Source organism: Acipenser ruthenus, chromosome 35, assembly GCF_902713425.1.
Source record: "Acipenser ruthenus chromosome 35, fAciRut3.2 maternal haplotype, whole genome shotgun sequence".
In the NCBI taxonomy this organism is placed as follows: domain Eukaryota; kingdom Metazoa; phylum Chordata; class Actinopteri; order Acipenseriformes; family Acipenseridae; genus Acipenser; species Acipenser ruthenus.
Genome location: NC_081223.1, coordinates 11,496,866 through 11,520,416, shown reverse-complemented (window position 1 = coordinate 11,520,416; position 23,551 = coordinate 11,496,866). Strand labels below are relative to the sequence as shown.

At 43.9% G+C, this 23,551-nt stretch overlaps 3 protein-coding genes across 4 annotated transcripts; 1 reads left to right on the top strand and 2 right to left on the bottom strand.

Annotated features, from left to right (window-relative positions):
- Positions 1-1,136: 1,136 nt before the first annotated feature.
- On the bottom strand, positions 1,137-10,249 carry LOC131705214 (hepatoma-derived growth factor-like). The gene is made up of 6 exons (XM_059007546.1): positions 9,667-10,249; positions 6,265-6,341; positions 5,977-6,115; positions 5,258-5,434; positions 4,029-4,229; positions 1,137-3,358 (listed from the first exon to the last, which is right to left on the bottom strand). Exons 1-6 carry the CDS (start codon positions 9,751-9,753, stop codon positions 3,338-3,340), a joined length of 702 nt encoding a protein of 233 aa, XP_058863529.1. The 5' UTR covers positions 9,754-10,249; the 3' UTR covers positions 1,137-3,337.
- Positions 10,250-11,250: 1,001 nt separating this feature from the next.
- Positions 11,251-16,887, top strand: LOC117965176 (proline-rich protein PRCC-like). Its single transcript, XM_059007539.1, has 7 exons — positions 11,251-12,397; positions 12,865-12,912; positions 13,740-14,243; positions 14,629-14,718; positions 15,094-15,240; positions 15,737-15,802; positions 16,274-16,887. Exons 1-7 carry the CDS (start codon positions 11,939-11,941, stop codon positions 16,358-16,360), a joined length of 1,401 nt encoding a protein of 466 aa, XP_058863522.1. The 5' UTR covers positions 11,251-11,938; the 3' UTR covers positions 16,361-16,887.
- Positions 16,888-18,738: 1,851 nt separating this feature from the next.
- Positions 18,739-20,753, bottom strand: LOC117395631 (protein S100-A1). Of its 2 annotated transcripts, none has more exons than XM_033994647.3 (3): positions 20,645-20,753; positions 19,578-19,740; positions 18,739-18,946 (listed from the first exon to the last, which is right to left on the bottom strand). In XM_033994647.3, exons 2-3 carry the CDS (start codon positions 19,716-19,718, stop codon positions 18,794-18,796), a joined length of 294 nt encoding a protein of 97 aa, XP_033850538.3. In that variant the 5' UTR covers positions 19,719-19,740; positions 20,645-20,753; the 3' UTR covers positions 18,739-18,793. The 2 variants fall into 2 exon arrangements, with proteins under 2 accessions (XP_033850538.3, XP_058863534.1); XM_059007551.1 differs by having other exon boundaries at positions 19,578-19,746; positions 20,645-20,719.
- Between the last annotated feature and the right edge of the window lie 2,798 nt (positions 20,754-23,551).

Sequence of the window (23,551 nt, the reverse complement as noted above, 5' to 3'; positions counted from 1 at the left end):
CAATTCAAAGTGTGTTTTTTTTTCTTTTTCTAATCAATAGGTTTATTGTTCACTGCAAACAGACTGAAGCCTACATCAGAACTCGTGTCAAAGCTGAACTGAACTGAACATCATTGCAGACTCCAGCCTGGCTTGTGGGAGTCCGTTTCTCATCTGTGATTACAAACTTCAAAATACGATTTACAACAAAACACGGGAGAGAAGGAGAGAGAGAGGGAGGGGGAAGGGGAGAGAGAGAGGGAGGGGAAGGGGAGAGAGAGAGGGAGGGGAAGGGGAGAGAGAGAGGGAGGGGGAGAGAGGAGGGGGAGAGAGGAAGGGGGAGAGAGGAGGGGGAGAGAGGAGGGGGAGAGAGGAAGGGGGAGAGCGAGAGGAGGGGGAGAGAGCAAGAGAGGAGGGGGAGAGAGAGCGAGAGAAGGTGGAGAGCGAGAGGAGGGGGAGAGCGAGAGGAGGGGGAGAGAGCAAGAGAGGAGGGGGCAAGAGAAGAGAGGGAGAGAGAGGAGGAGGGAGAGAGAGAGGAGAGGGGGAGAGGAGGAGGAGGAGAAAGGGTTAGCTTTGGATTGGGGAAAAAGAGCAGACTACGAAACTATAAATGATTACACTTGCTGTCTTCCTTCAGAAAAAAAATGAAAACAAATTTAAAAAAAAAACCAATAGAAACAGACAAAAAAAAATACGTCCTTTTTTTGTTCAATCAAAGAGAAGCATCAGATCAAATCAGAATTAAAATCCTGGGTGGGTAAGGAAAAGCTTAAAGGGTACAGCAGGTCCTTTTTATTGTATTGTGTTACATGTTCCCATGTGTTTCTACAACATGTAACAGATGGATTTACCAGCGAGCAGGAGGATGATGGGAAATTTAGTTCTGAGAGGTCCATGCGGGTACATGGGAAGCCATCCTGAGGCAGGGAATGCAATTTAAAAGTTTTAAAAAAGTGGTCAAAATATTAAAACAACACACACACCTTACATAAACAGCTGTAGCAACATGTGGGAACATGAAACAATAAAAGATCCTTATGCACCCTTTAAGATGACAGTAAAATCCAGTACAAACACCCAGCTGCTCTGTGTCCATCACTTGCAGAGCTGTGGGTCCCATTCTGGCTCTGTTTCCACACTGAGTGCAGTACCTGATCCAGAACAGAGAGAGAACTACGGTGGCTCATCGAGGACGTGGGAGAAAACGAAATACTGAAATGTGGGGGATCTTAAAATAAGTTATCTCGTGGTCCAAACTGAGTGGCTTGAAACCAGGTTCCGGGAGACTAGGAGATCTATTGACATACTCCAGTTAGTCCTGATAGTTTTGGTCCACACCTTTAGTGTAAAGCTGAACCGAACAGAGTCACTTTCTCAGGAGTTTGAAAGCTGGTTCCAGGAGACCCCCCGGGAGACCTAGTTTGAGGTTTGCTGTATCAAACCCCCCCAAGTCTCCCTGCCTGGTGTGCCGCGCAGCGCCCTGAAACCTACAGTCTCCCGAAACCTGAAGCTCCAAGCCTCAGAGCGGTGGCTTCGTGTTCCCTCGGCTTTATATTCAAACTTAACAAAATCAGTGATCATAACAAAGTAGCCTCAAATTAGGACAGTAGCACTTAATGGGTTAAAGGCTATTCCCGTAGCGAACGCTGAATTTTGTCGCTCCGAGCAGCCGAGACCCAAACCGCTTGACGTGAGTAAAGGGTTATAACTTCCCTGCCTGAACATCATTTTCAAACCCTACCCCCTTTTCCTCTCTCCCGGCTTTTAAAACTTGCAAAAGGAAAACCATTTTAAAAACCAAAGGTTTCAGAATATTGTGATGACGGGTTTTTCTTTCTTTATTTAATTTATTTTTTTCATTTTTGAAAAATACTGGATGTCGTTTGAACTGATACCACACATTGTGATCTGTCCCCTTAAAAAAAAACAAAAAAACGCACAGATCTTTAGGCATCGGACACCGCTGGCCTCGGACAAAGTTTTGGAATTGAAAATGTAGAAATTACTCTGTACCTGGTTGGTTGAAAATATGGGGTTAAGTTGAATTTTTTTTTTTTTGATTCTCAAAAGTTTTTTTTAAAAGAGAAAGGGCAAAAGTCAAGATTTATAAACACGAAACAAAGCAGACTGAAAGCCGATTGGACTGGGAGTTTTGTTTGTGTGTTAATGCTGGACGGCTGTATTTGAGGGACAGTGCAGGTGGGCTGGTGGGATTGGTTAGAGCAGGACTCCCCAATCCCAGTCCTGGGGGGGGACCCCCTGTGTGTGTCTGCGGGTTTTCATTCCAGCTGACTAAACCAGACCCTGAATTGAGCTAATTTGATTAATTAGACCACTTGTTTTCAGCTCTTAATCAGCTGCAGATTTCAAGACAGCTGTAGCATTTTGATAAGTTAAACTCTGCAACTTTTTCTTTCAGGAGCAGAGAACAATTAAAAAGGTCTAATTAAGCAAATGATCAGTTCAATTCAGGGTCTCGCTCAGTGATTGAGAGCTCTGTTGGAATGAAAACCAGGGCTGGGAAGCGCTGGGTTAGTGACAAAGTAGAGAAAAGGTTTAAACTTGTAAACTTTGAAACACACTAGAGGTCGTCTCTCTGTACTGTTGGTGCGCAGGTATATAATGTCCCAACCCCTGCTGCTTCAGGGAAGATAACAGGGGCGGACCAACACTGAGGGGAGGGGAGCAGCTACACAGCATTGTAACATCAATTTACAACTTTCATTATAGATATTCTTTCACCACCTTCTTGTAATTACACTAGAAAAGTCAAATCAGCATTTCAATATTCCTCTAAAACAAAATGTTTTGTTTTCTTTTTGCCTATTCCTATCTGATGTCGTCTATAAAACAAAAAATAAAAAATAAATCACCCATTTCATTTCTTTCTCTCCCCCGCCAAAAACGGGAACAGATTTAATTAGAATTTTTTTTTTTTTTTTTTTTTTTTAAAAGGATTTTTATTAAAAGGTTTTCTGTCGCTGAAGCTAAAGATAGTCTAAAAGGTCTTTTCACACCGGACGTGATTACGGTTTTCCCCAGCGATAAAAACGACTTTGGCTGCAGCCCTGCCTTTCAAACCAGCTGCGAGAGCCCCGTTACACAGCTACCCCCCCCCCAAAAAGTAGACTTCTTTCAGTACATTAATCACACACACACACCAGCTAGACCCTGTTCCCTGGAGGCAGTGTGTCTCAGTGTGTGTGTGTCTCGGTGTGTTACACAATCGCTTGTCGTATCGCGTCTGGTGTGAATAAGGCTTTTGCAGTTGAAAGAGGAATTATCTGTCACTTTTTAGAATGCTGAAGGACACAGACTCTGCAGAAAAACGAGTGTCTGTTGACCGGAGATCTTCCCTTTAAGCACTGTCTGTTGCAGCCTGCGAGAGAGATAGAGAGAGAGAGAGAGAGAGAGCTAGATAAGGGCTTGATCTAAAAATAAGACGTTGGGAGCATCACAATTAAGAACGTAAGAGGGTTCAGTTCCTGTTTTTAAAATCCATCCTCTAATTCCAATCCCTCCCATTCCCTATTTTAATTAATTCCAGCATGTCCTTGCTGATCAGAATTGCAATGGAGCCACGTTCTGTTAAAATGAGCTTCTCACAACAGGAGGCTGTGTGGTCCAGTGGTTAAAGAAAAGGGCTTGTAACCAGGAGGTCCCCGGTTCAAATCCCACCTCAGCCACTGACTCATTGTGTGACCCTGAGCAAGTCACTTAACCTCCTTGTGCTCCGTCTTTCGGGTGAGACGTAGTTGTAAGTGACTCTGCAGCTGATGCATAGTTCACACACCCTAGTCTCTGTAAGTCGCCTTTGATAAAGGCGTCTGCTAAATAAATAACAGCGGCAGCGCGTGACTTGAATTGAAATTGAAATAAAGGCTCCTGTTGCACAGCAGTTTCACCCATTCCAGGTTTCACTACCAGCTTTCATCAGCCATGGCGTACAGGTAACAAGCTCAGGTGTGTCTTAAAATTTTAAACTCTTAGTAAAACCAGGAGTGGATCGCCCATGCCATCCCCTCTGTCCTAAACCTGCCTGCCCTCACCTCGTCTGGCGTGGGCTTGGCCTCAGATGCGTTTGATTGGCCGGCAGTCTTCTTGTCACTGGGGGAGTCCGTCGTGGGCGGAACCACCGGGGCTGCAGGCTCCGCCTCCACGCTGTTATTGGCCTTGGTTGTTTCGGGCTCCGTCACCTTGTTCCCCGCCTCCACTCCCCCCTCCGAATCTTTGGGTCGTTTCGGGGAGTCCTGGGGGGTAAAAAGTAGGTCAGCAACTATAGACATTTTGCAGTTCATTCGTTACTCAAGGCAATGATAGTTTTGGCCCGTGCCTTCATCATTGGTTACAGTAATGAGGTGTAAAGCAGAGTTGAACAGAGAGCCACTTTTTTTTCCAGGAACAGCGGCTTGAAAGCTGGTTCCAGGAGACCCCCGGGAGACCTAGTTTGAGGTTTGCTGTATCAAACCCCCCCAAGTCTCCCTGCCTGGTGTGCCGCGCAGCGACCTGAAACCTACAGTCTCCTGAAACCAAGCTCCAAGCCGCAGAGCGCTGGCTTCGTGTTCCCTCAGCGTCGGGCTGTAACGTTCAAAGTAACAGACTGACGTTACTTCAAAGAAAACTTGTTTCCGAGCAAGAAAATAAAATGTCAAATATGCAAGCTGCACTGAGGCTACTGTATACTTGAATGCTTTATGCATGGTCATACTAGGACACTGGCAAAATAAAGTAACTGTTTTTACACCAATTGTTACCTTCAGGTGACGTTCCCAACCTGCAGAATAATGTTTCATGCATTCAGGCTTGGGGGTCTATTCCTGTTTTTCAATTTCCAATTCCCTTTTTAAAAATCAATCCCATAAACACGTCGCCGCCAATCAAATTTGCAGTGGAGCAGCATTCTGTGATAACAAGCTTCTCACAACACTAGGACAGTTCAGGATCGGGGGTCCAGGGGTTAGAGAAAAGGGGGGCTTGATACCAGGAGGTTAAAATCCCAGCTCAGCCACTGACTCCCTGTGTGTGTGTGTGTGTGTGTGTGTGTGTGTGTGTGGGACCCTGAGCAAGTCACTTCACCTCCTTGTGCTCCGTCCTTCGGATGAGACGTAAAACAAACGAGGTCCTATTGGAAGTGACTCTGCAGCAGCAGCAGTTGTTGATGATGCATAGTTCACCCCCCTAGTCTCTGTAAGTCGCTTTGGATAAAAGTGTCTGCTGAATGACTAAATTCATAAAAATAATAATAATAATAATAATAATAATAATATCCTCAGTATACCTCCAGCGAATCCTCGGCTTTCCGTTTGGCTCCGCCTTTCTCGTTCTTCTCATCAATCACCAGCGTCCCCTCTTCATCACTGCTGCCCTCGGCCACGCCCTTCTTCACAGCCCCGCCCCCTGCGGAGTCCCCGCCTCCTTCCGCCGCGCCCTCCTTCTGAACCGGCTGTGGCGACGCCTACCAGGGGCAGCATTTTCAATACAAAACAAAACCTAACGAGTCCTTCGGGTGAGACGCAAAACAAACGAGCTCCTATGGGGCAGCAGTGTGGAGTAGTGGTTAGGGCTCTGGACTCTTGACCGGAGGGTCGTGGGTTCAATCCCAGGTGGGGGACACTGCTGCTGTACCCTTGAGCAAGGTACTTTACCTAGATTGCTCCAGTAAAAACCCAACTGTATAAATGGGTAATTGTATGTAAAAATAATGTGATATCTTGTAACAATTGTAAGTCGCCCTGGATAAGGGCGTCTGCTAAGAAATAAATAATAATAATAATAATAATAATAATAATAATAATAATAATAATAATAACATTGGAAGTGACTCTGCAGCAGCAGCAGCAGTTGTTGATGATGCATAGTTCACCCCCCTAGTCTCTGTAAGTCGCTCTGGATAAAAGCATCTGCTAAAAGACTCATTATTAATACTAATAATAATAATACTAATACTAATAATAATAATAATATAGTCATTTACAGCGGCTGGATTTGACCCCATACCTCGTATCCCGACTCCTTCACTGCTGGATTGTTCTCGATTTCCCACAGTCCCTCGCTGAAGCCTTTCCGCTTGTTGGGTTTCCCAAACTTCTCCTTGCATTCCTCGTACGGGATGAGATCCTTGGGACCCAGGAACGCCCTGGAATGGGAAAGAAAGAAAAGGAAAATAAATAAATAAAGACTGGAAGGATACAGGACTCGGAGGAGGGGATGGAAATAAGACTCCTATCGCACAGCGGTGTCACTCAGTCCTCGGGCCTTAAAGGGTTAAGCCTGGCTGGTACTTACGTCTCATGAGTGCCAAAGAAAAAGACCTGATATTTATTGGAGGAGGACTTGACGGCACCTTCAGGAAGCTCATCAATCTGTGAAGAGGGAGAGAGAGAGACAGACAGACACACTGGGTTTAGCAGGACAGTCTCCAGAACAGCACCTTTTATTATTATTATTATTATTAGAGAGGCATTTTAGCAGACGCTTTTATGCAAAGCGACTTACAGAGACTAGGGGGGTGAACTCTGCATCATCAACAACTGCTGCTGCAGAGTCACTTCCAATAGGAGCTTGTTTGTTTTACATCTCACCCGAAGGACGGAGCACAAGGAGGTGAAGCGACTTGCTCAGAGTCACACACACACACACACACACACACACACACACACAGGGAGTCAGTGGCTGAGCCGGGATTTGAACCTCCTGCACATGAGCCCAAACACTCAAACCCCAACCCTAACCACAACCCCCGAACCCTAACTAACTCTAACCCTGTGCTCCAACCCTAACCAGCCCTTCCCCAACAATAATTCTCTATCTGGGTTGCAGTCAAATGCATTTCTGGTAGTGGACTGCTAAACAGCTGGCATTTCATTGTTGCAACAAAACTCTTTGCCACAAATTTTAAAAAAAATTGGCACTTGGAAGAAATCCTTTTTAAACCCTGTAATTAGCAGCAAGTTGTTTTGCATCTCAGGAACAAGCCCTCCTCTCCTGGCTCGGCTCCCTGGACTGGGCTTGCAGATAAGAGGTTCCCTCCCTCCCTCCTCCTCCTCCTCCTCCTCCTCCTCCTCCTCCTCCTCCCTCCCTCCCTTCCCTCCTCCGCTGTACAAACTACTCTGGTTCCTGGGCTGGCAGCCAGGGCATTGCTAACCTCTCAGTTTGAACAACAGAATCACCTCACAAAAAAAAAAAAAATTAAACTGACAAAACTTCCCTCCCTCCGCGCCAATCAGCCAAGTAACGAACCCGCTGCCCCGCCCCCCTCACTTCACTGGGTCCCAGTCTCTGTGCCTCAAGCCTGCCCTGGACTGGAGGGAGCACCCTTTCTCTTAGGGGGGGTGAGGGAGGGAGGGAGCAGTTCAGTCTCCGTGCCTCAAGCCTGCCCTGGACTGGAGGGAGCACCCTTTCTCTTAGGGGGGTGAGGGAGGGAGGGAGCAGTCCAGTCTCTGAGTCTATGGTCAACCGTGTCATTTCACATGCCACTGGGCTACGCTCCAAAAAAGTTACCGGCTAGTTGTGCTTTAACTCACTGCGTCGCCTTACCCCTCCCCCTACCCCCGGGGTGTCAAACTCAGATCCTGGAGGGGGGGCCACAGTGTCTACCAGCTTTCATGAAAACCAGGAGACACCCCACCCCCCACGGCCCTCGATCACTGGAGTCTGACGCCCCCCTGCCCCTCGCTGAAGCATGGAAGCGTGCCCGATGATCTAGGAAGCTGGACGGGCAGTGCCGCGTCCCGCCAGCTCTTTATCAGTACCCAACCTGCTTCCTAGAGACAGTTAGAAACGGTCTTGCAACATCCCGCCAAACACAGCACGACGGCAGCTAAAGCAGACTTGAGAAAACTGGCTCCTAAATTTCAAAAAGTTTAATGATTCAGCGACTTAGAGACTAGGGGTGAGCTATGCTATGCATCATCACCAACTGCTGCTGCTGCTGCAGAGTCACTTCCAATAGGACCTCGTTTGTTTTACGTCTCATCCGAAGGACGGAGCACAAGGAGGTTCAGTGACTTGCTCAGGGTCTCACACACACACACACACACACAGGGAGTCAGTGGCTGAGCTGGGATTTGAACCTCCTGGTATCAAGACCCCTTTCTTTAACCGCTGGACCCCCCAATGCAAAAGTTGCTCCAACTGTCCTGTAATGGAGAACTCACGACACACAGGATCTTTTAAAAAGGATTTAATACGAAATGACATTCAGGTTAGGGGTGAGGGGCAGGATACTCAGGGATGGAAATATTACTCCTGTTGCATAGCAGTTTGGTCCATTCCTGGTTTTACTAGGAGTTTAATAAGACACACCTGAGCTTGTTACCGTAGACACACTGGGGCTGATCAAGGTGGTAGTAAAACCTGGAATGGGTGAAACTGCTATGCAATAGGAATCTTATTTTCAGCCCTGGTGACTACCTAAGCATAAACGTGCCCGGCGCATCCCATAAATCAAATACAGCGGAACTGAATACGGGCACGCCACAATTGCAAAATGTTTAAAAATCACTCTATAGGTTAATGGTGATCGGTGTGGATCGGGCTGATTAATTTACCATTCAGTGAAACGAGTGAAGAAACAGCCGCTTGGGTTTGTGTGGATCGCTGATCTCCGCAGAGTCTCAGAAAAGCAGCAGCGATCCTCACAAACCCAAGCAGCTGGTTCCTCACTCTGAATGATTTTTCAGACCCGATCTCAATATCTAATAATCGTTTTGTTCGGCACGAATCGGCAGCAGAATTTGTTTCGTTAATTAGAAACTCCGAGAAATGCCGCTGCCCGTACATTCTAGTGACTAACTCCATATTATTATATTTATTATTATTAATTATAAAAGGTAAACAAAACAAGGCACGAATGACGTAACGGTACGTTTCCGTTTTTAGGGGAATTTTATATATATATAAATAAAGTTTAAAACAACGGTATTTTATCATTTAATTATTTATTTTTTCCAATTGCATGACTAAGATGATAAGAGGTAATGATATTTAAATTCAAACGCAGTCGCTACAACAAACGACTTTTTTTGTTTGATATAAACAAAAATAAATAAATAAATAAATAAATAAAATAATATGTAACCGGTCGGTTGAACATTTAAGCATCCGAGATCTTCACAGGCGCACACACACGACACGATTAATATATAACAGCTTGTAAGAAAATGTAAACACTGGAATCCGTAAGTGTGCGAGTTGCCTTAAAATATATCAAATAACATTAAAAAGTCAATTTAAAAAAAGCTGTGGGGTTTGGGTATAAAAGCTAAACCCAACACAAAACGGGTCCAAAATCTTCCAGACCTAAGAAACGGAGGAAAATATATATACAGATTTGTTTGGTTTTGTTTACGAAATTAGCACGTCTTTAAAAACTACATACAGGCCAGGCCCCCCCAAAAAATACTATGAAAGGCGACTTACATTAGTGTAGTTAAAGTAAATTCAAATCCACGCTACATTGGACATGTTCAAAAGCGTTTTTATCTATAAAATTCACAATAAAGTAATATATAAACACACACCTTCGCTCGGCGCCGGTGATTCGCTATCTTTACAGCGAGCGCCAAAAGCAGTATAGGCCCAAACACTGTGCAGTTACTAATGTGGTTAAAACAGTGCAATTTATTTACAGAGAAACACACAAAAAAGTCACTTTTATATCATTAAAGACGTGTTTTAATCGCTTACCCTTGCTGGCCAGTGCGGGTAACCTTTCATTTTTGCAAAGACCAAATCTCCCGGTTTGTATTCTCGTAGTCTGTTCGACTTGGGCATTGCAATTGTTATTTATATGTATATTTAAAAAAAAAAGGACTAAAAAAATATATAAAAAGTTTGTTTTTAAAAACGAATTAAAATTAAAAAAAAAACTTTGAGAGAGAGGGAGAAAAACAGAAAGTAAAGCTCACTCGAAAATAAAATTAAGCTACTACACACACGTAAGAAAACAAAATAAAAGCCAGTAAATTATACAGAGCTTTCCCAGTTTCCAGAATCTGCGCGCTGCGACGCGGTTTGCAAAGGTGATTATTTTTTTTTGGTTTTTTTGGTGTAATTGCTGGTTACAGAGGTCTCGTCCCCCCCTCTCTCTCTCTCTCTCTCTCTCACACTATCTATCCTTTCTGCTTGTTTTTGTTTGAAATTGTAACTGCTTTCCCCCTCATGCAGCTGGTACTCGACTATTGCTGTCTAGCCCCGGTTCTGTCACGATGAGAAAGCGGGCTGGTTAGTCCAGACACAGCGAGCGAAACGCGGAGATACGGATGGATTAACCCATTACACCTAAATACTATCTATCTATCTATTTATTTAATTAATTTAATTAATTAATTTATACACACACACACTCTATCTATCTATCTATCTATCTATCTATCTATCTATCTATCTATCTATCTATCTATCTATCTATCTATCTATCTATCTATCTATCTATCTATCTATCTATCTATCTATCTATCTATCTATCTATCTATCTATCTATCTATCTATCTATCTATCTATCTATCTATCTATCTATCTATCTATCTATCTATCTATCTATCTATCTATCTATCTATCTATCTATCTATCTATCTAGGGCAGCAGTGTGGAGTAGTGGTTAGGGCTCTGGACTCTTGACCGGAGGGTCGTGGGTTCAATCCCAGGTGGGAGACACTGCTGCTGTACCCTTGAGTAAGGTACTTTACCTAGATTGCTCCAGTAAAACCCCAACTGTATAAATGGGGAATTGTATGTAAAAATAATTAAATAATGTGATATCTGTATAATGTGAAATAATGTATAATGTGATATCTTGTAACAATGTAAGTCGCCCTGGATAAGGGCGTCTGCTAAGAAATAAATAATAATAATAATAACATATAGCTCAAAGAGCCAGCTGCCCAACGTTTCGATATGTTGTACATATCTTTCTCAAGGGAGCCTCAATATATATATATATATATATATATATATAATCCTCATTTGAGGACAGGCTATGTTGTTATATTGTTATGATAACTTGCTGCAGTTTTGTTAACCTCAAAAGTCTAAACGTTTTAACTCCTCGATATAAAATAAGAAATTGAAGCCTAAAAATGATCCTTTTCTTTTTCTTTTTTTTTCCCCCTTCACGGCAGTGGCTCAGTTTTCTATGTGTCGAGCTTCAGATCCGGTGTGAGATTTCAAATATAATGTTATGTGAAATAATACGGATAGAACTAATACACCGAATTAAAAAAAACAAGTAAAACTACAATCCCCACAGTGCTTTGCGAAAGAACGCATTCCCTTCGTGTGCGCACAGCATTGTGGGGTTTGTGGTCCATTCACAAGTAGGCAAAGCGGCACAGCTTGGGATATCTCCCCCGACTTCAGAAAAGAATGCACGATTGAGCTTTAAAAAATAAACACTAAGGTTGATTTTTTTTGAGGGGTCTGATTTAGGAAACACGCGAGGTGTGTGTTGTATCTGACTGACGGCATTTTGATTAATAGCGTAGTATTTTGGAATAAAAAGTGGTCGCGGCCTGTGGTTTGTTTTGAATCCCCGGTCTTGATTTGTGGCGGCGTCTCCAGATATCGATTCTCACGCGAAGAAAAAAAGGGGGCGGGGGCGGTTTTTGTTTGTTTTTTCCTATTTCAAATTCACCTGATTCAACGTTGAGGGGACTGTGTTAGCTTTTGGTTAATTGATGACAAAAAAAAAGCCAAGGCGCGGGTACACTAACTTAACAAACTGCAATTAAATTGCCACAGAGTTTAAAAAAATAAGTACGTAAGTCAAATTAAATAACAAATTAACTGAAAATGGTAATTCTCAAGATAGATAAAACATACGTACACCAATTTGCTAATTAGGTATAAAGTATCGGTTTTGTCTTTTATTTTTGGCGAGCGTTGCTGTAATTTATCCAATAATAATTGGCAAGTTTATTTGTTTATTTATTTATTTACTAAACAAAACTACCGTCCTGCGATGTCTTTAGTTGCTTACGCCAGCAGCGACGACAGCGATTCAGAAGATGCTCCTAATCGCGGCGATGCCACTAATGCAAGTACATCTCTGGCGTGGACGAAAAAGGGGGGGATTTTCTCCAGCCTCCCCGCTCCTAGAAACCCAAATTCGGAATCGCAGAGACTAGATCTGGGTGGGTTTAACCTCCCGCCCCCCAAACAGTCCGGCAGCCTTCGCCTCCCGCCGCCCAGGGATGGCTCCGAAAAACCCTGGATTCCGCAGCCGGTTCCCAAATCCGACTCCCGGCTTGATCCGGATTACAACCCCGGCGAATCCAAGCTCGGGTTCCCTGCCCCGAAGAACAGCAACTTTGGCTTGAGTCTTCCGCCCCCTATCGGCGGGGTAGGTTTAAATTTACCAAGACCCAAGAAGCGGGCGGAACCTGTGAAAATCACCGTACCTGAAATTCACCAAGGAGAGGTAAGAACAGCCTGCTTAAAAAAAACACACATTCCTGATCCAGTGCGTAATTAATTGCAGTTACAATGTAGTTGAGATTGTAGTTGAACTTTGGCACCGTTGCTGAATTGTAACTATACCATATAATTCAGGGTTTTCCAACCCTGGTCCTGGGGGGGACCCCCTGTGTGTGTCTGCTGGTTTTCATCCCAACTGAGCTCTCAGTTACTGAACCAGACCCTTCATTTCACTGCTCATTTGCTTAATTAGACATTTTTACTTGTTTTCAGCTCTTAAACAGTTGCAGATTTTTTTTTCTCTGTTTCAAGTTACTTTATAAAACAGTATAGTAATTTATATTTGACCCCCCCCCCCCCCCCCCCCCCCCAGTTTGGTTATCGCTGTAATAATGAGACTTCAACAGTGCTGCGCGATCCTTGATCACAAGGTTACGATTCATTCTGTGATCTTTCGCCCTTTTCCTTTAGTCCGACTCCGATGAGGATGAACCCGTACGAAAGAAGGAGACTGCGCAGGTGAGATCATCTCTGTGTTATCCAGACCCAGGGGCTCATTGTGCCTGGTTGACGTGCACCCCCTCAGCCGGGGTTCAAACCCCCGCTGGTCCTGTTTCAATGTTCACTTAGCCTCCCTGCATTGGCTGCCAGTCAGAGCTGCCCCCTCATTTTCAAACGGCGAAATGCCACAAAAACCAGCGCTCCTAACAGCAGTGTCCGGGCTCCTCAGATTAGTCTCCCCGCCGCTGGTGTGGTTCAAACCTGAAGATGATGTTAAAACACGATGAGGCGAAGGTGGGCATGCAGCTCCCAACACCAGCAATGAGACACAAAACCTCCCTGATCCACAAGCAGAGGGGAACCTGAAGCATATCTGGGAGCTGCTGTGAATCAAGGGCAGCGCATTAGGTTTGAAAACAAAAAATACTGTCCCCTCCTTCCTTCAGGATAAGATCCACGACCTTTTTTGTTTACACACTAACCCCTGTCCAATAACACTGTGTCGTTTATGGAGAGGATACGGTTTGCCATTTAGTGTTGACCAGACAAGCTCAAAGCCAGGTGAAGATTTCTTTTCAAACCCACACTGTTGTAGCAACAAAACCACTCACAAAATACCATTACCCTCCCTCTCTCTCTCTCTCTCTCTCTCTCTCTCTAATTAAAATCAAATTTAAAACCACTTACTGACACTTCAAATGGCTTTAGGTGGCTAATTAGTATGCCTGAACACCTTTTGGGGGGGGGGGGGGCCTGGTCTCATTCAATTATTATTAATAAAACCATAATTAGGGTGTCCAGGTCAGTGCCTGACTTATTTTTTTTTTTCCCCTCTATCCTCACAGGCTCCAGGATTGGGGCTTTCCTCCCTGCTGCCCCAGCCTCGAAACATGGTCGTCAAGGAAACGCATCGCCCCCTAGTCCCCCACACACTCACCAAACGCAAACCCGAGCCCAGAGCCCCCGCCAGGGCCTCCGTCACAGCAGCAGCAGCAGCAGCTTCCAGCGTTAGCTCCTCCCCCTCGGCCATCAAAGCCGCTGCCAAGTCAGCCGCCCTCCAGCTGGCTCGCCAAATGGCCCAGGAGGATGATGCGGAGGAGGAGGAGTGCAGCGACGAAGACCTAGACCCCAAAAACTACTTCTCCCTGCCCGAGAAGGGCTCCCCCCTCCCTGAGCCGGACCCCGTGGCCCCCCCTGGCACGGAGCCCCCCCCAGGCGCTTTCCAGTCCGACGCACCGTTGGATTTCGGGCCGGCGTGCGCTACCTGGAACCACCAGCAGGGGGAGCAGTACTACACTCCGTATCCTGAGGCTGCAGGACAGAACCCCAGTCAAGAGGGGTACTACCAGGTTGGGAAGCAAAGGGAATCGTGGGTAGAGCTGGGGTCGAAACAATCAATCAAAAAAAAAACAACTATACGAACGGCATTTTAGAATCTTTTTATTTAACATCATGTGATCAAAGAAACTACGAAAATGATATCGCCAAAAAAAGAGTCTCCCGGAAGGAAGCCGTATTTCAGTGTTTCATGTTAGATTTAAAAAAGTCACGATCTTTTTCGTGAAGTAGACGGGAAAGCTATACAAAGCGGGCGGTGTGTAATTCAGTATGTTAACGTGACGTTGTTCAGCAGGTTTTCACTGGACTTCATGAAGCAGGAGGAGTTCACTCTCCGCAGCGTTTGGCTGGAGCGGTATGTGTGGTTGTGTCTCACGCTGCCTCTCTCTGTTACAGGATTATTACAGCAGTGGGGTTGAAGACTCGGATCCAGCATTGCCTCAAGCAGCGGCGTCTGGGTCCTCCTCCCTGATCGACGACGAAGCGGTAAGGAAAAAAAAAAAATACAGAATAAAATCGCTTTCTGTTATCAAGATTGTTTATAACGAGTCATTCAGCAGACGCATTTATCCAAAGCGACTTCCAGAGACTAGGAGGGTGAGCTATGCATCATCAACAACTGCTGCTGCTGCTGCTGCAGAGTCACTTCCAATAGGACCTCGGTTTTAACAAAATACCTTTGTGGTTACAGTTTCAGCAAACCGTCGCGCTGTCGGTGTAATTGTAATTGAATATTCACCCCTGCTCATTGTAATTGAATGTTCACCCCTCCTCATTGTTATTGAATATTCACCCCTCCTCATTGTAATTGAATATTCACCCCTCCTTCCTTCCTCCTCCTCCTCCTCCTCGTCTCTGCAGTTCCGACGGCTCCAGGGAAAACGCAACCGCGGGAAAGAAGAGGTGACGTTCCTGGAGATCAAGGGAGACGACCAGCTCAGCGGGAGCCAGCAGTGGCTAACCAAGGGACTCACAGAGGAGAAAGAGCAACGCAAGTCCTTCAGCAAGGTGAGAGAGAGAGAGAGAGAGAGAGAGAGAGAGAGAGAGAGAGAGAGAGACGCACCGACACAGAGAGAGACGCACATACACAGAGAGAGAGAGAGAGAGAGAGAGAGAGAGGCTGACCAAGGGACTCACAGAGGAGAAAGAGCAACGCAAGTCCTTCAGCAAGGTGAGAGAGAGAGAGAGACACAGACAGACACAGACAGACACACAGAGAGAGAGAGAGGCTGACCAAGGGACTCATAGAGTTGAAAGAGCAACGCAAGTCCTTCAGCAAGGTGAGAGAGAGAGAGAGACACAGACAGACACAGACAGACACACAGAGAGAGAGAGAGGCTGAACAAGGGACTCACAGAGTTGAAAGAGCAACGCAAGTCCTTCAGCAAGGTGAGAGAGAGAGACAGACAGACAGACCGACCGACCGACCCAGGGCTTGAATTTGGAAACGGAGTCCAGTTTACTTTCTGACACAGGCTGTTTGTACTTCTGTTTTTGCTCACAGAAAAAAGGGGACCAACCGACTGGACAGCAGAGACGAAAGCACCAGATCACTTACCTGATACACCAGGTAAGAACCTCTCTATCTATCACACACTCAGGCCTGCACACACACACACTGCATGGCTGCCTGCCCGCGCGCACACACTGCATGGCTGCACACACACACACACTGCATGGCTGCACACACACACACACTGCATGGCTGCCCGCACACACACACTGCATGGCTGCCCGCACACACACTCTGCATGGCTGCACGCACACACACACTGCATGGCTGCACGCACACACACACTGCATGGCTGCACACACACACACACACTCCATGGCTGCCCGCGCACACACACACACAGAGGGATTTTGTTATGGCAGAAAGGTACAGGGGTAGGATAAAAGCGTCTGCTAAATTAATTATTAATGTTATTCATGGGTGTGGGTTCTGTAGCTGACGGGTGTGTAGGATGTTGTAGGTTTGTGTAGCTGACGAGGGTGTAGGATGTTGTAGGTTTGTTTGTGATTTTCTTCTCTTCATTTGCAGGCTAAGGAACGAGAGCTGGAGCTGAAAAACTCCTGGGCTGAGAACAAGCTCACCCGCAGACAGACGCAAGCCAAGTACGGCTTCTAGTGACCAGCGGGGTCACGGGGGGGCTGGCCTTTTTATAGAGCAGAGCCGGTTAGGAAACTGCGGCCGTTTGGGCTCTTGCGCGGTCAGTATCACGCAGTACAGTAGAGGACAGGGAGAGACAAAATGGCGGACACAGGGAGACGGTTTCATAACCTGCTCTGCTCCATGGAGTTGAACTAACTGGAGGGCAACTGGTCAACATTTTCATAATAACCTTTGTTGTGTAACCTGGAACGTACCAAGTCTTTGAACGGGGAGGGGGGAGGGGGGGGGGGGGGGAGCCAGGAATGGGAAAGCCCTCTTTTGTTTTACTTGTAATAACCCCGTTTGGTTTGTCTTTGTGTGTTACTTGGTAGAAATGTCCAGCAGGGGGAGCCACTGATGTTGGAATCGAATGTAATTCTTCCTGGATTTAAAAAAAAAAAAAAACAACTTATTTTATAGTCTAAAAATAAGTATTTCCAGATATTTTTTCCCCAATTTAAACATTTATTAACAGAATAAAAACAGCCTTGTCACATTTAAAACTGGTCATTTTTCTCTCTTTGAGTTATTTACACAACATGCTGGACAGAGCGAGATCTTGAGCAGAAATATGTTTCCCATCTTTGATGCAGCTGGTGTCTGTTTTTCGTTGAAGACGTTTTAAAGAAATCGCGCAGCTCTGTGCAGCGTGCGTTCAATCATTTACCTGGAAGGAAGCTGCCAGGTTCCTGAACGCAGCGTCACAGGCAAACGATCGCAGTGTTTATTTGTAAGTGATACAGAGATGTGTATATTTACACTGTGCTTTCAGACAATGCGGATTTTCACCAGGGGATCTACATGGCAATGGGTCAAGTTTCACGGAAATCTGTGATAAAAACGTGAAATAATAAATACAGCCTCCTTCATAATCTTTTACAGCCCATCGAGGCTGTGGGCGCAGTCTAGGATAGGGTTAGAGCTTCATATAGAGCCCAGAACCAATCAGAATGATTGAAAACAATGCAAGGGAAATCTAAAAAAATATCTCTAAAAGTGCTGTTTTTTTTGTTTTTTTTTTTACAATAAACTTGTTACCTGCGCTTTCTCGTGTCTTTCTTCTCTCTCGGGATTAGCGGCGGCTTCCTGCCCTGCAGCCGCACGGAATCGTGAATATTTCTCTCTCCGGGTGAAATTAACGTGAATCTACACGATTATCAGAAAGCAAGGTGGTTTATAATCACCTGTCGAACGGGTGTTCAAACCAATACGGTTCTGAAGGGCCGTTCCCACAGTTCTCCACTAGGGGGAGATGGGAGGCTGGTTTTAAAGCTTTGTGTAGCCCAGCATTCATTTAGACCAGGGCTGTCCAATCAATCAATCGATCGATCAATCCGTCAGTCCTGGAGGTTTAACAGGTGAAATGAGATCGACTCCAGGGTCCGCCTGGATGAAGGTTTGTTTAATTGGTTCGATCAAATAATTTAGAACAGGGTTTAGAACAAAGACCAGAGGTCTCTTCAATAAAAAAAAGTTACTGACACTTATTTTGGTTTAGCATTTTGAGGCACAAGGAGTCGGATTTTTCCCCCAAGTTGTAAATAGTTCATTTTTCCGTGAATACAATCACTTTAAAATTACAGCTATACACACACACGGCAGTTTTAAAAAGTGAAAATGACAAATATTTGTCACAGGTGTTGGTTATAGAAAACAGTATTTTTTTAAATAATATATATATATGTTTAATGGTAGTGACGTACACGAGGACCAGCTTTGTTGTTACGTAGCCTCCTTCCATCGCCATACGTTTCCCTTCGCGCAGTAATTTTAGGGATCAAATGAATTGAATTACAGCGCCAATACGGAACTGCTAATAAAATAGTCAGGCTGCACTACTGCTGTTTCCCCAGCTGGTGGCAGCACTGCCCGTGTCGAGAGTTCATAACGACGAACGCAAACAAACGAGCAGAGAGCAGGAGGTGCGGGGTAACATGTTAATTGCCATGGTCCTCAATTGAACTGGCATTTTATCTACCAGTTACTTTAACTATAAAACTATTGTTAAGAAAACTGAATTAACCAGAAAAAAAAAAAAAAGTAATCTGAACCAAAGCTGTATTTTTTTTTTTTTTAAATAAAAACAAATCCTGCTAAAAATATTTGCGAGGCTTTCATGGAAAAAAAAAAAAAATGTTAATTTCACTTTAAAAAAAAAAAAAAAAATACCCTTCGTATGTGTTAACAGGTCACCAACATTTTTGGAGAATTAAATAAATATTATAGGTGCGATTAACCAAATATTTTGGCCGCAAATATATATGGCTTCACCCTACATGCATTTGTTAAAACAACGAAACAAACACCTTTTAAAAATAAATAAAAACACGACAATGAGGAGACAGGCCGAAGCGTTCAGGTTAAGGGTTTTATTGAGAGCTCTTGTTACGCACGCAGGACGGCGGCGTCTCATTTTTTCTTCAGCTGCTCCACGAAGAACTCGTTACAGGCCACGGTAAGAGACGCCACCAGAACCACGTACTCCTGGAAGTCCACTTCCCCGTCTTTATTCTCATCCAGGTCCCGCATGATCTGATCCACCACGTTAGGGTCCTTGCTGGCCTGCGGGAGGAGGAGAGACAGACATCAGAAACGAGGCACAGACAAGTGCATCTTACACCTAACCGAACCAAGTCAGCTGTAACATTTGTAACTTAAAACTCTGCAACTTGGAGGAAAAAAAAAAAAAAAAAACTAAGCAAATTCGTTTCAATTCAGGGTCTGATTCAGTAATTGAGAGCGCAGTTGGAATGAAAACCCACCGCCACACAGGGGGTCCCCCCAGGACCGGGTTTGGGGAGCCCTGCTGTAAAACGACCCAGTTGAACACTAAAAGCAGCGGTACTGAACTCCGGTCCTTGAGAGCCAATCCAAGTCTGTATTCCAACCAGGTCCCACACTGGTTAATTGTCTCCAAGCAGGTTCAACTGATTCAGAACCTGCTTGGAATAAATCACGGACTGGATCTTCGAGGGCCGGAATGGAGTTAAAAAAAAAAGCATTTATAGGATTCATACAGTTCTCGTTTCAACCGATTTATTTATTATTATTTATTTCTTAGCAGACGCCCTTATCCAGGGCGATTTGTGGTTCAATTGGTCAGGATCGTCAGCCACCGATGACTTGAGACACCTACAAACCCTGGATGGAGACCCCCGTTTGAATGAACATTAGAGGAGACAGAAATCCTTACACTGAGGAAGCAGCCCAGCTCCCCTTGCAGCAGACTCTTCATCTCGGCTTTGCTCAGCTTGTATTTGTCCCCTTCCTTCCCGGAATACGTGTGGAACACTTTGATCAGGGACTCCATGGCTTGCTCCAGTTCCGACACCATCTTCACTGCGCTGACGTCAAACCTGGGACTCGGGGGAGGTTAAGAGTATAAACATGACTCCGTGTGTATAGCGGGACAGAGACACCCTAGAAATCATCCGACGCCCCGAGGACTCTTCCTAGTGGATATTCGTTTCTGCTGCACCCGAGACAGGGAAAAAAACAGAAGGCTGAACTGTCTCGGTGTACACGGACAATCACTTCAGGATTAAAAACGTGCATTTTTCAAATGCAGTTATATTACGGATTAATACTAGATCCGAGTAAACCGTTATAAAATCTCACACATTTGTTGCCAAGAATAGGTATACAGTAGGCCTATAGCGTGCATCATGCATGGTAGTTGAAGGATCTCTCTCTCCTCCCCGCAGGGCGCCATCAATTACGCATTACACAAGGTTATCGGGGTATCTAACGACAATACATGCAAGTGCTTAACAGCAGGATATCTAGATACGAGGTTGAATATTTAATACCATGATATTAATAACTACCCCAAAACAGGGCATTAATGAAACGTTAACAATTTTAAAACTGTATTCATTATTTCATTTCTCGTACTTCGATACTAACACCCGACACACCGAAAATAGCAATTCCCCCAGACAAGTTCAGCTAACGGCAAAGTTTAAAACGACTAATTCACACAATTATCAACGCAACACCTGTAAATCGCCTTGGATCAAACTGTCTGCCAAAAACTAATGATTTACAGCTGATATGATCAATTGATATCTTAGTTATGAACAATACATATGCTATATATATATATATATATATATATATATATATATATATATACACACACATATATATATATACACACACACACACATACACAAAATAAAAACTAGCTAGACTATAGCCGTTTCATGAAAACGTCCAGCGCTCAAATACAAGCCCTGCTAAATAAGTTTGACTGCTCACCTGTTGGGTGTTGCAAACGCGCTGTTAAGACACAGAGAGCGACGGCTCTCATCCGACCCGGCTGAGCTCTTTTATAAGGCGATGAACCGGCAATCAGGTGCGCGCACAACCGTCAGCCAATCAGCCGCGTCCTTCCAGGTGAGACCGATCACCGTCCCGGTGCGGCTTTTCTGATGACAAGCTGATGCAACGATCCACATTATTATTATTATTATTATTATTATTATTATTATTATTATTATTATTATTATTTAAACTAAAACAAATCGTTGTATTTTTTTTTCCTTCTAAACAATATTTGGTATAATTCTTCAATTAATATCGTATGCACAGAATTTTTTTTAAATTAATTATTCAATAGATCAATCAATCTTTATTTTATATAGCGCCTTTCAGTGGAGCACCATCACAAAGCGCTTCACAAGATGCAGTAACAACAAGAACATCCATAATACTTTAAATACAGTGAAATCGGTTCTAGTAAAACACGAGGATGTTGTCTATATCTTTAAACGGCATTTCATTAAACATAAGCGAATTTACACTCTATTTCCGGGATGCGAGACCAGAGAGAATATATATATATATATATATATATATATATATATATATATATATATATATATATATATATATATATATATATATTCTGAATGTAAATTAGAAAACAGTCCAGTTCGTTTTTGTTTTTTTTACCTCGGGGTCCTTCTATAAATCAAAGTCATGTATAACTGCCATACTTGCAGCAGTAGGGGGTTATTATAAGTGAACTTATAAACAGGTAACATTCTGGCCGGGAACAACAGGCGGAGCGGATGTGTTTTTGGCGCAGTATAATTAATGTCACAAAACTCCCCCAGTTAAAAAGTAAAACATCAAAGAGTTGGCGTGGACTTGAGAGCAACGGCGTGTTTTATTACAAGTATGGTTCTTTCAGAGATCTCGCTTCATTGATCTAAAACCAGCCACCCGTTTCCTTCAGGGGTGAGGCGGTACACCTGTTGTAACCATGGTGACGGCTGCCTGGCCCCTGCGCCTCGTGGGACCAGAGCTTCTCTCCGGGGGTTATTATTGGATGGCGGCTGCAGATATTAAAATCAGGGCGTTGGCGAAGTAAACCCGACGTGTCCAACAACGCCATGCAAACCTTTTTTTAAAATGTATTTATTTTAATCAAAACGGATAAACGTACTCTGCGTTTTTATATTACATTAGGTCTATAATTTAGTGTTGCTGTGTTCTGCTATGGTTTGTTACTCTTTGTTATGCTTCTATCAGACTGTATACCGCAATAAACTTTTTTTTTTTTTTTTTTTTTTTAAGCCTAGTTAAGCTTGTTTTGTAATATCTGTTTGAAAGCTAGACTTTGGGGGGGGGGGGGGGGGGGGGGGGGCTGGTAAGTTTTTTGTTGTTTTTTTTTTGCCAGGCAAAACACAAATAAAGAGGAAAAATGCAGTCGCACCTCCAGATGTGTCATTGCTATCCTTCATATACCGACCGGCATGGAAACACCTCTGGCTGTGAGAATTTTAAAGTCATCAATGCAATTAGACAGTCACTAATTATACCTCTTTTGACAATTTTCACTTCCAGCGGTTTGATTTCATACGCACAACAAATCGAAACTACGGACGCAATGGGGTGTTCTGGTAAATGGGCAGGCGGCTGTATCTGGTCCGAATGCTTTGGGTGACGTAACCACATCTGGTAACGTTGCGGTCTCGTACTGGTTTAGATTGACGTGTCGGGTAATAAACTAGCATTGTAATTGAAGCTTTTTTTTTTTGTTGTTTTTTTTTTTTGTTTTTTTTGGTGATATCAGTCCTGGGGATTACAACAACAAAATATTAGCGTGTTAAAAGAAAGACAAACAACACACCTTTCCCTTCCGTGCGCCTTGCGCGCATTAACCAAATTCAGACTGTCTGTTTGACTGGGGAATTAATCTATGCAAACGCACACCTGTTATTCAAAACACACCAAAGGTAAACCACATTTAAAAACCAACCGCCAGCAGCCAGGAGTTTCTGTGTATTTTAATTTGCCTTCGACCCCGCCGCATCCCAAACCACTTTGTCAAAAACATGGAATGCGGTTTCCGACAAAATAAATATATATGGCATTTGAGTTCAATTCGAAACCCCCAGAATAAACGGACAGTTAAAGAAAAAGAGAATTGATGACGCGTAACAGAGGTCTGTATTATGCCGAGGTATGTAGAACTACAGCTCCCAGCATCCCTCACATGTGCACAGGCATGCTGGGAGCTGTAGTTCTTGTAAGACACAGACCTCAATTACGATGCATCATGTACAGCTCTGGCCAAAGGTGTTGCATCACCCTATAGCATTAACTCCTTTATACAGTCGAATGAAAGCTGCTGAGTAATGTCACGTTAACATGTTGAATTACACACCGCCGCTTTGTATAGTTTTCCATATACTTAATGAAAAACTGACACAAGTTGAAACGGTAGACACTTGCAATAACTTTTCATAGTTTCTTTGATTACCTGATATTAAATAAAATATTTAAATTATGTTATATATATATATATACACACACACACACACACACACATATATATATATATATATATATATATATATATATATATATATATATATATATAGAGTATACTTTTTTTTTTTTTAATTATGTCTCAATCTTAAAATTCTAGGTGATACTAAACTTTTGTCCCTAGCTGTACTGTGTCCTGTCTGTGCTGCTACAGCAATGCCAGTGCCAAAGGGTCCTGGGTTTGAAGACTCAAGTCTGACACATAATCAACAACAGCAAACACAACGAAGCATTTAATGTCTGTGTTGACATGAGGAGAGGCAGGCCTTGAGTGAGAGACGGACAGACGCACAATCCTGCCGGCGAAGAGCCGCAGGATTTGGTTTC

Excerpts from the sequence above, each read along its gene's own strand:
- LOC131705214 (XM_059007546.1), bottom strand. The coding sequence starts at position 9,753 with ATGCCCAAGTCGAACAGACTACGAGAATACAAACCGGGAGATTTGGTC. Across the intron at positions 6,342-9,666 it reads ACCCGCACTGGCCAGCAAGG|ATTGATGAGCTTCCTGAAGG; the intron begins GTAAGCGATTAA and ends CCCTCTTCACAG. Across the intron at positions 4,230-5,257 it reads AAGCCGAGGATTCGCTGGAG|GACTCCCCGAAACGACCCAA; the intron begins GTATACTGAGGA and ends TTTACCCCCCAG.
- LOC117965176 (XM_059007539.1), top strand. The coding sequence starts at position 11,939 with ATGTCTTTAGTTGCTTACGCCAGCAGCGACGACAGCGATTCAGAAGAT. Across the intron at positions 14,719-15,093 it reads CCCTGATCGACGACGAAGCG|TTCCGACGGCTCCAGGGAAA; the intron begins GTAAGGAAAAAA and ends TCGTCTCTGCAG. Across the intron at positions 15,241-15,736 it reads AACGCAAGTCCTTCAGCAAG|AAAAAAGGGGACCAACCGAC; the intron begins GTGAGAGAGAGA and ends TTTTGCTCACAG.
- LOC117395631 (XM_033994647.3), bottom strand. The coding sequence starts at position 19,718 with ATGGTGTCGGAACTGGAGCAAGCCATGGAGTCCCTGATCAAAGTGTTC. Across the intron at positions 18,947-19,577 it reads AGCTGGGCTGCTTCCTCAGT|GCCAGCAAGGACCCTAACGT; the intron begins GTAAGGATTTCT and ends CTCCTCCCGCAG.